Genomic DNA, 10,762 nt, shown 5'->3' with positions numbered 1-10,762 from the left:
TATACAGACAACCCGGGAAAAAATCAAATATTTGACAGTCAAGCATAAATTTACTATTCGAAATTAATACGTGTACAAAAATGTTCACTGCCAATATATTTTTGAATTGTTAGGTAAATACTAGACCGTCCCTCGTGCGATCGGTAAATCAAAATGTCCTTTCTATTTTGTTAAATAATAGAAGCAATAGGAATAAGTTAGTTGCGATTTTTAATCCACTTATGCCTCACGATATTCGTCACGTACGTCAATAGTCTCGGATAACTGACCGACGACATCAAACTATTACTATACTCGGAATTTTTATCGTTAAGGTATTAATTTATTATTTTATCGACTTGATGGGACCCTAACTCCCACCCGGCACTTCAGTGAAATTTGTGCACGGCCGAGCAGTGTAATCGCAACCGGTTTTGAGTCTCGATCGCTTGCTAGTCTAGTCGGGGTACAATTTAGTATATACATAGTATCGCATTTCAAAGGTTCAAAGATTTCTGAGAAGAGAAGTGCCGTTAATCGCGTGAGACGAATGTGTAATGTATTACGACGTGTGATTCGGCTTTATAATTGAATGATGAATGAGAGAGAGATTATATATAATACATACGTGAGAGAGATTAATAACATGTATAAAGCATATATAACGAGTTGCCTTAATTAATTAAATTATTTCGAGTTAGATCGCCAACGGCGCATTTATCGATTATTTGCGATCGCGCAAAGGACAGGAGAACCTTCGCAAATGTAACTTGCTAGATCTTAAGCTGGAAGAAAGTTTTGTACTTTGCTCAGAATAAACAGAAATATTTCATCAACGAGCGATTCTTTTCATTCTACTCATATTTTTTCGTCCTGAATGTACACACTTAAAATATATTATAATAATTTAAAGTGAAGAGAGAAACAGAATGCGAGATTATAAACATAAATTATGATAAATTTTACATTTTGAGAGGGAGATGTAACATTTTATATAAATTTTCAATCTTAAATTTAGAGTCTAATGTACTTACCACATGTGCAACAATTTGCATCGATATTCAGATCAGAGGCCGAATATTTTCAAAAAGTTTTTCCTGAAACATACAAGTTTTAAATATATTTAAATGTCTGTTTTAAGTCATCAATATAAATGTGCATTGTAACTAAGAACATTCTAATTAATTATATAACGCAATTGAACAATACTATATATATTAAAATAATAATAGTGTGTTAATTGCACGAACACACATATATGTGTTTATTAATTCTAGACACATTCAAAGAAGCCTAATATTTCGAACTTGTTTTGAATAGTACTCGAAGTAATCAATGATATAATGCAATAATTGAATTTAATCCGCGAATGATATTGTTATTTATTATAGGCACATAACATTTCTCAATCGTCCTACAGTATCGAGTTCTATATTATCGTGTATTATTGTCGTCGTCTCGCCGCGTCGATTTTCTGTATTGGATTTCGATTCCATAATTACCCGAATATTTCTCGTAATTTCTCCTTGCATCGCACAGAGAGCACCCGTTTTAATTAAATTTAATTAAATCGTATTATTTTATCAATCAATTGTCGCGTCATAACAATCACGAGATCGTTTTTAATTCACATACTTGGTCTTGATATTGAGAGATTATTAGCTCGAGCGATCAGATACGAGGAAAGCTAGCACGAGCGTACATCAATTCCAAAACGATAAATATGTTTTGATGTGCGAATTGTTTCACAACTAGAAAGGATCTAGAAGGTCGATCGTCTAAAATCAGATATAGCCGCACTCTCCTTCGTGATTCCAGACAGCACAGAAATCCAAACGACATCGCAAAGATACGTCCTTTCGACATCACTGATGTCTAAAGGATGTTTTTGTTCAGTTATTAGTAGAATGCCCTTCGAGAAAATATCTTACAATACATCGATACATACATATATCTGTGTGATGCTGTTCGATCAAATTAACAATCATGGCTACCCGTCTCTTTGCTCAGGGTGATGAATTTATTATGTATACATTCTATAAATTATGCCAGAAATTATTTTGAAAATCTACCTACTTGAGATTCTTGCCGAATATGAGGATAATAGAAGTGACACACTTTTAACCAATAGTACATTATTAAACATTGTGTAATTAATTATCTATGCAGGCGCGATTAACTGAGTAGCATCACAAGTTAACTTATTGCACTAGTTCAAAAGTGCAGCGAAAAGGAGCGAACCTGAATTGAGCAGTCGTCTTCTAGTGTCTTTATTGGCTGCACGCTAGTGACCAATGCGTGCACGCGCGGTTTTACTGGTACGTTTTGTACTCGCCATGCGTGAATGCGTCGCTGCAGCTGCGATACACATAACCTAGAAGCTCTACTCTGCTCGTATCCATCAATCGTGGAAGTCGTGCGACAAATAGCCGGAGAATTTCGGTTATTAACCTCAATCTATAACCTCAGAACGTGACGGGGGACTCGTCGGACGATGCCAAAGTACTACTGTGACTACTGCGACACATATTTGACTCATGATTCGCCGAGCGTGCGAAAGACCCACTGCCAGGGTCGCAAGCACAAAGACAACGTGAAGTACTTTTATCAGAAATGGATGGAGGAGCAGGCTCAGCATCTGATCGACGCGACCACGGCGGCATTCAAGGCTGGAAAGATAGCGTCGAACCCATTCGCGGCCAACAAGGGTGCAGCGATACCACCTCCGCCGAATCTTGGCTCTAGTCTTGGCTCGAGATCCGGAGTGCCACCGCAAGGACCTCCGGGAATGATGCCACCGCCAGGTATGCATCCAGCCGGTCCGATGGGGCCAGGGGGCCCTATGATGATGGGACCTCATGGACCAATGCCACCGCCGATGATGGGCATGAGACCACCTATGATGGGGCCGATGGGACCGATGGGTCCTATGATGGGTCCTATAGGTCCTATGGGACACATGAGACCACCGATGAACGGACCACCGCCACCGATGGTAGGACCACCTCCGATGAAGAAATAACATCCAAATTGAACAATGTTAAATCTTGTATATTACATCAGACAATATGGACTTGGCCAAGTGCTTTGATTATTTAATAATTGTGTACGTTGTACGTGTAAGTACTTTTGTATAAATACTGAAGGATCTCCTGCGATTGAGAACTTTGTAGCGAGCTTGAATAACTCACAAATACTCTTCTAAATAAATATAATGTAATCGGTATCTGAATATTTTTCATATCTTTTTCTGTATTTTCAATGATGAAGTAAATAGTTATGTAAGGTGAAAATTGATTTCTGAGAAGTGAATGTAAAATGAATGTGAGACATGGAATTCAAGACACTGAAGATTTATCAATCATTTGAGTTGTTAGAAATTATTTTAGCAATATATATGTACATATAAGATTACATAGTGTTAATAAGATTTAGCGATAAGTATATGACGATATCAATATTACAACGTAACATTTTCTCCTGCATTGATACAATTCTTTAAATTCTTTAAACACAAAATAAATTTATTTGCATTATATTTAAGAATATTTAATATTTCCCTCTGAAAAATGCAACAATATAAAAGAATAAAGTTAATTCAGTTTGCTATAACGAAATAATATGATAGTAATTAATATTTTGAAATACTATCATGACTAATAAGGAATAATAATATAAAAATAAGAAAAATATAATTAATAAGAGAAGTGATCAACACATTTATTAATATTTCATTGAGAAATATAAAAAGACAGATACAGGTACAATCCATTTGTATAAGTATACAAAATAACTACAGTCTAATAATAATGTAGATTTAATTTCAAACATTATTATCAACGTCACGCGTTACTGAAACAGTAACATACAATTAATAGAGCAGGAGTGAATACATATGGTTAAATGATTTCCAAAATACTTTATTTTCTATTATAACAATTGTCCACTTATTTCTGATCTTCGAACATAGTATGCACATATTATTTAACATAAGAAACAATTTTCGCATATTTAGTACATATAAAATAAACAAAATACTTAACATTCCTCTAGCAACTTCGATCGCAATATCGCGTTATCATCGAATGAATGCTACATCGAATAATTTCTGCAGAGAGATTACACCTGCAAATAATTGCAAAAATTCTTTACATTTTTTTGATATTTCTTTTCTAGATTAATCAATTTTCTCAATGTGCGAATATGATTGAACATAACTGCGTTATTGTTAATCTTTTTTTCGAATTCGTTGGCTGCTTTCATCATATGAGGCGATTGAAATGCACGAGCCTCTTGTACGAGATTTAATGCCTTGTCACGTGTAATTTTATCCTGATGTAAATTTATAAATATTTGTCTCCCTTTCTTTTTCGAGTTCACCTGCGAATTAAGCTGTGGCTGATTAATTTGTCTTATGTGTGCGTTACCCTCATTGCTAGCGGATACATTGACTTTATAATTTACATAGCTCGTTGATGCTTGAACTTCATCTTTTTCCACACATTTTGATGGTACCGGTATCGATTCGGTAGTCAACGGTGTAGCAGCTTGAAAGTTCTGGTCACCAATACTATCGATTACGAACAGCTCGTCGCACTTGTCATTTGTTGCGTCGCTGGTTCTAAGTGGAATATCGTTCACGTCATTTCTCTCGATTGAGATATCGTTATCTGCATGCTGCTGTAGAAGCAATGGGGGATCTTGAGTAAAATGAATATCTTGCACAGTGCAAGACGCCGCGGGAAATAACGAGGCATTTTCACTGGCATACAATGCAGGATTGTCTTGCTTACATGACGTCATTTTGCTCTGCTGTTGTGTTTGCGACGGACAATACTTGTTACTGTACTTCGTTTTCTCGTATTCCTGAATGCAATGCAATATTTTGTAGAGATAACGTGACGTGTGCGGCACGAACAAACGATTATAGAGCAGAGTGAGTTTAAGATATTGTGCAGGGCTGAGATTTTCCTTCCGTTTATGCTTAGCTTGTTTTAGGCACTGCATCTCTTCCAAGAAGAGAGATACATAATTATTACACTTTTTTAGTGCAGTCGCGGTATTAACAATGATAAGAAGTTTGATCTGCAAGCGCCACAATTTCTTGCGTAGAGGGAAATATTCGTTTGTATTTTTTGTATGTCTGTGCCCTTTTAATTCAGCCTTGGCTCGCTTTATGATCCAGAAAAGGTATTGTGGATCATTTTCATTGCGCTTCGTGTGCTCATCGAGAGATGTGAACTGTAGTTTCTGCAGTTGCGGTCGCCTCGTGTTTAGCAAGTTATACATCTTTATGCGATTCATAGGTAAGGTCACGTCCACTCCGTAATCCTTTTCGTCGTCCGGAATATGGATCCAATGAGTCAGCAGTTGGTTGATGTAACCCACGTAACATTCCAATGCTATCACTTGCATTATCATGCCCTTATGCTCGCGTACAAATCCTATTTTCACTTCGAACTCTAGCTTTCCGGATAACTTCTCAAGGAATACCGGAGCAATCTTGCGTGCCTCTAAATCGCTGATTATCATATTCCTTCTAGAGAAAGGAAAATAATGTTCCATGCTAGGAAGAGTAGCCAAATTGTTCAATATTGACCTTAGGGTTTTGTCGTTCTTGTGATGCATTATCGTACCGCATTTATATACAATATTAATCCAGTGCATCGCGTTTAGTTCATCTAGTTTTTGCTTACGGTTGCTGTCTTTAGGACAAGAAGACATGTTCTTATGGTTGTCTTTAGGACAAGAAGAAGGCTCGATTGTTATAGGAATATACGAAGTTTCTCTCGTTTCTCGAACCCACGCGGCCTCTTGCGGAATCGGCGTCTCGCTGGCACTCGATGCTTCTGCATTCACAGAAGGTCTCACGTGTTCTCCCGTTGTTTGCTCCCTTGGAGATTGAGGAACCGGTATTGGCTCGCTTGTTACTACGGGCGTCGAGATATTTGTCGTCTGGAGGCCGCTCGCCAAGTTCTCCATTATGTACACAGGTCCGTCGATGTAGTTGGAAACGGCCGCTGGCGTAGGGAAGTGCGGGGACCACCGGTACTCGTTGCACATGGACGACTCGTGGCCGCGCTTGGCGCAGTTGCAGCAGTGCAGCTGATTCGGCGGTTTCATCACGTTACCCGGATCCTGCAGTGGCAGGCTGTCCACACTGATCGTCTGATGGTATCGTCGCCATAGATCCGGGCACTGCTGTAGCTTGTGTCCTATCGAATTACACATAGTACAGTAGAGGACACGACAGTATTCACAATTTTTACGATACGCGCTCTGCTGCTTACCGCAAGTCAAGCAGCTCTTCTTCGGACAGCGGAATTCGCTGTGGCCTTCCATGCCGCACATGTGGCAGCACGGCAATTTACGTGGATTCGTGCAGTCGCCGCACCGGTGGCCGTCCTGCTGGCAATTCGTGCATCGCATCTTCCAGCACTGCCTCTTGCCGAAGGGAATCAGGTCCTCGTCCAGGATCGCCCACATTCGCGGGTCCCTCGACATGCCGCGCTGCATCTCGGCCACGCTGAAATTCTCTTGGCCACGAGTCGAGTAGTAACGGTTCCTCAAGCTCTCCGGCATCGAAGTGAAAGAGGAAACGCTCGACGACTTATTGCTCCCCTGTCCGCTGCCGCTGCAGTGCGGCGCGACGTCCTGATCGCATCGCTGAACGATGCACTGTCGTTTTATTACTTCAGGATTGTCTCGATCCTCGTCGTCGCGTCGTCTCTTCCAGTCCGTCGCGTTACCGCTGCCGCACGACAACTCGGTCCTCATATTAGCGGAGATACCTCTACCCGTACGCCACGAATAATCCGTATTACATTGCGCGTTACTTCGGCCGATATTTTGCTCCATCTTTTTCAGTCTTGACGATCTTCTTAGTGGCGTCGCGAATGTTTTCTCCTGCAGATTCGCGCCAGTCCTGCTACCTGTCCTCGACATATCTTGTAGCGTATTCCTCGCCGTATTCTGCGGTTCCCTTCTTGCATTCCAGTTTCTCGCTACAGGTAATGCGCTTTGCGTATTCGCGTTTTTAGAAAACGGTTTAAATACCTGAGACACCCGCTCGTAATTAATGTTCCTGACCTCTCTCTGAGCATTCGTGCAATTTAAAACTATATCTTCCTCGAGTTCCGGCATGCATGTTGGCGGCTCCAATTCCAAATCGATTAAAGTGTTTCTATTACACGGAAATTTACTTTTACTACCGCTCTTGTCTTTGGAAGGTACATCTTTGTCGCGACTGTTCTTCGAGCTCCTTGCAACGTTCGAATTAATAGTCACGCTTGATATAAACGCTTGATATATCGCTTTTGAACGTGCATTCTTCGAAACATCTCTGTTACCTGAGCTTCCTGATACAGGATCACGCTTATTCTGAATTTCTATTATCTTCCTCCTTCTATTATCTTCTGAATTTCTATTATCTTCCTCCTCAGAATCTTGCAGATTTATAAGCAGTGGTATCGGTTTCGGTGGAACTGGAACCTCAAAAATAGAGTCGGAATCTGAATTGTCCCCCGACACTCGTGTGCTCTCGTTACGCTTCTTTCGTTTCTCTTGCTTCTGGAGGACATTGTACTTTGAATATATCTCCGCATCGTTCGTTGGACCAGTATTGTCCTCTTGCAAATCATCTTGACAAATCTTTCTGGCGTGTCTAGGCGATTTAGACGATTTACATTTTTTGGAAGAACTACTTGAGCTTCTCTTTGCTTTGGTTGCTGAAGAATTTTCAGGTGCCTTATTAACATTGTCAGGCTTGTGTAACGTAGGATTTGTTTCTTTACCAGATGCTCTGTCACTAGTAGTAGTCTGAACAGATTCTACTGGTTCCTTCAATACATCAGCATTTACTACTGATTCTATAACAAATGTGTCTGTTTAAGCAAGGCATCATTGCTACAATATTCATGTCCATTCTTCAGCTTCATTAAATTTACCTTTAACAGCCTCGGATTCCATAGACCGCTTGTCATCAGGCTTGTGTTGGTCTTCCGCGTCAAAATTCGATTCATCAGTCACACTGTGAAATCTTATTGTCTTTGGAACATCCGTAGCTTTTGAAGAATCGCCTTCGATATTCGATTCGTAATAAATATTCGCGTACAACTGCGACTGCACGTCTTCAAGATCTTCAAGTTTATAATCTACGACACATAATAACATATATTTTTAAACACTTATAATTATTCTAAATTAAATTAACTAGAATAAAACTGCTAAAAATAATAAAGGTTACGTACCGCAAGATGTATTATTTCTGTCTTCAAAGGTGTTCTCCGACATGGCGCTCGCAATTCAGATGATCGACGTTGAGTGATATGTCAATTAAACAAATAATTATAAATTTTATTGTAACGCGAAATATTAACGACCCTGCACGTGCACATGCATTACTCCGTTCGATGTCCAATTCAGTTTCGTACGTTCTGGTTCCGTTCGGAAAGTACCAACATAAGTTATAAAGACACTATATTAGTACTTTTCTCCATCTATCTTCAAATGAAACGTCAAAACACTTTCCATCCTTTTTTTCTTTTAAATAAAAAGAAGGAAAGAAGGCGTTTTGCAGCATTTTGGAGCATCAACTGGACTGATATAGCAGAGAGAAGCCTGAGAGCGGTCACGCTCGCGTTTTAACTGTAACACCTCAAACGTGGACATTGAAGTGATTGAAGTGATTGAAGTGATTCTGTCTTTATTGCTCACTGAATATTGAATAAAGATAGAATGACGCCGCGAGCGTTGGGAGCGTCAAGTGGAACGCATATGTCCACGTTTGAGGCGTTACAGTTAAAACGCGAGCGTGACCACTCTCAGGCTTCTCTCTGCTAGTAAATACTTCGATGAATAGTAACTATAGAATAGTTTTATTTCGTTACCTCAATTCCCCTAGTGCCGAGCGTTTGGCATCGCTGACAAATCTCTAGCGACGTCGGCTGCTTCGGGAAGCTTCGGCCAATCGGGCAGCTCCGTTCGGCGCACGATCGGTGCAGTTGATAAATGGAGGATCCGTGTTTGTCAAGGTAGTTTTGTTTACGCGGAAATTTTCACTCGGTAACAACTCCTCGCGTGTTTCGTTTGTGCTGGAGAGGTAGATGAAGGTACGTAGTGCCGTTCCGTCTTCGTGCCATTGCTCTTGACAGTCGCCGCAGTGTCCGCGCCGAGAGAATCGAGTGAGCGCGTCGCCTTGTCGTCGTGAGTGTACGAACCTCCGTGACGAGACGAATAGCTGACGCTGAAAAAATTTCTCGCCGTCTGGCAAAATTTGCAGCCACGCGCGATTTAATCACTCTCGGCGAGACTAGCATCACCGGCCGCTTCGAGATCGTCGAGTTCCCGTCGCTCCTGATCGGCGTAAACCGCGAGAGTCCCGTTTCTCCCTCATAGGTTATGGGCCTGCTCCTGGTGTGCCGTCAGTACGGAATAGGTGAAACCTGCCGAATCGTCCGTCCTGTAACATTCCTTCGGACAATTTTTACGTAGCTGCGAGTTTTCGAGACGCTCTCGTACGTGACACGTGACAGAATCGGCAGCTGCTGTGCCCTGTATTCTATTGTCTTTCAGGCAGGATTGTTTATCACTGAAGTGCAAGCTCGAGCACTGTTCTGATAACTGACTTATCACGAGTGCGTTAATCTTCCATTGATCGCGCTATATCTCTCAAATACACGTGTGTCTAGATAGTCAAACTGCGAAGGCATAACATTTATTTACCCTCTGTGTTTTAAAGTGATGCTCTATTTGACTGGAAATGGAGAAATTTATTGAAAGACTTGAACTGTTTGAAATAAGGATCAAAGACTGTATTTGAGAGATAAGCTGTGACTCGTCATATTCCTTTACTTAATTGGTATCTGGTGTACAAGTAACAAACAGTCGATAACAAACTACTGATAGCCCTGTAAAAATAATATTACTCAAGAGGAATTTCACATCTCTTTTTTTTAGGATATCGGAACATGTCTCGCAATCACAAGGACAAGTATGAAAACTCTAACCCACGTCGTATATACACACTTATGGGTTCGGAGGACCTGCAGTCGGGGAAGAAATCTCATTGGTCGGAGTTGGAGATAACAGGCAGCATAAGGAACCTGAGCCCCAACCTGTGGCAAATGATCCACTTGACAGCCTTGTATCTGAATGACAATAGTCTGCAGAGAGTACCGGCAGAGATCGGTCGTCTTGTCAACTTGCGCATTCTAGATCTCAGCAGTAACAAGCTACGCAGTCTGCCTGCTGAACTGGGGGACCTTATCTACCTCAGGTGTGGTAGCATTAAACGAAGCCAAGCGGAAAGATATTACTGACACTGTGCTCTATGTACGCAAAACTTTTCTTACACCTGCAATTCTGTTGTTTCAGGGAGTTGTTATTGAACCAAAACTACCTTCGCGTGTTACCGTATGAATTAGGCAAGTTGTTCCAGTTACAAGTACTTGGTCTTCAAGGAAATCCGCTCAGCAAGGAGGTGATGGCGCTGTACGGGAACGGAGAGCCTGCAGGGACGAACAAGCTGCTGTCATTCATGCTGGACCACTTACAAGGTAAATGGAGAGATTTTAATTGCTCACGAAATTACTGGAGATCTTTTTTAGGGTATATATTTCGCCTCAGGAAATTTATTTCCATATTTTTTATGAGGTATTTTTTATGTGTAACAATCTCTGCTGTTGCTAAACAGCTGATAAGCGCCTGAGCATTGAATATCAACGATCATCAACGATAGTCATTTATCTCTTACTGCACGATGAGAATAAATGCAAGAATGAAA

General features: G+C 40.7%; 3 protein-coding genes across 5 annotated transcripts in view; 2 read left to right on the top strand and 1 right to left on the bottom strand.

Annotated features, from left to right (window-relative positions):
• Positions 1-2,286: 2,286 nt before the first annotated feature.
• On the top strand, positions 2,287-3,517 carry LOC105279109 (U1 small nuclear ribonucleoprotein C). The gene has a single exon (XM_011338675.2). It carries the CDS (start codon positions 2,474-2,476, stop codon positions 2,999-3,001), a length of 528 nt encoding a protein of 175 aa, XP_011336977.1. The 5' UTR covers positions 2,287-2,473; the 3' UTR covers positions 3,002-3,517.
• A 157-nt stretch (positions 3,518-3,674) lies between these two features.
• LOC105279107 lies at positions 3,675-8,423 on the bottom strand. Of its 2 annotated transcripts, XM_011338672.3 has the most exons (4): positions 8,229-8,423; positions 7,926-8,132; positions 6,270-7,847; positions 3,675-6,194 (listed from the first exon to the last, which is right to left on the bottom strand). In XM_011338672.3, exons 1-4 carry the CDS (start codon positions 8,269-8,271, stop codon positions 4,099-4,101), a joined length of 3,924 nt encoding a protein of 1,307 aa, XP_011336974.2. In that variant the 5' UTR covers positions 8,272-8,423; the 3' UTR covers positions 3,675-4,098. The 2 variants fall into 2 exon arrangements, with proteins under 2 accessions (XP_011336974.2, XP_011336973.2); XM_011338671.3 differs by having other exon boundaries at positions 3,675-7,847.
• A 522-nt stretch (positions 8,424-8,945) lies between these two features.
• LOC105286974 (CCR4-NOT transcription complex subunit 6-like) overlaps positions 8,946-10,762 on the top strand; it is a 601,608-nt gene continuing 599,791 nt past the window's right edge. The window contains exons 1-3 of one of the 2 annotated variants that reach the window (XM_026970648.1): positions 8,946-9,089; positions 9,937-10,255; positions 10,354-10,535. In XM_026970648.1, the coding sequence (XP_026826449.1) occupies positions 9,948-10,255; positions 10,354-10,535 (490 nt within the window). In that variant the 5' untranslated portion in view covers positions 8,946-9,089; positions 9,937-9,947. The other variant, XM_026970649.1, reaches the window with a different exon arrangement.

This window comes from Ooceraea biroi, chromosome 6 (genome assembly GCF_003672135.1).
Source record: "Ooceraea biroi isolate clonal line C1 chromosome 6, Obir_v5.4, whole genome shotgun sequence".
In the NCBI taxonomy this organism is placed as follows: domain Eukaryota; kingdom Metazoa; phylum Arthropoda; class Insecta; order Hymenoptera; family Formicidae; genus Ooceraea; species Ooceraea biroi.
This window is presented reverse-complemented; position numbering and strand designations above follow the sequence as displayed.

Excerpts from the sequence above, each read along its gene's own strand:
- LOC105279109 (XM_011338675.2), top strand. The coding sequence starts at position 2,474 with ATGCCAAAGTACTACTGTGACTACTGCGACACATATTTGACTCATGAT.
- LOC105279107 (XM_011338671.3), bottom strand. The coding sequence starts at position 8,271 with ATGTCGGAGAACACCTTTGAAGACAGAAATAATACATCTTGCG. Across the intron at positions 8,133-8,228 it reads CAGAAATAATACATCTTGCG|ATTATAAACTTGAAGATCTT; the intron begins GTACGTAACCTT and ends TATGTGTCGTAG. Across the intron at positions 7,848-7,925 it reads GGAATCCGAGGCTGTTAAAG|AATCAGTAGTAAATGCTGAT; the intron begins GTAAATTTAATG and ends CATTTGTTATAG.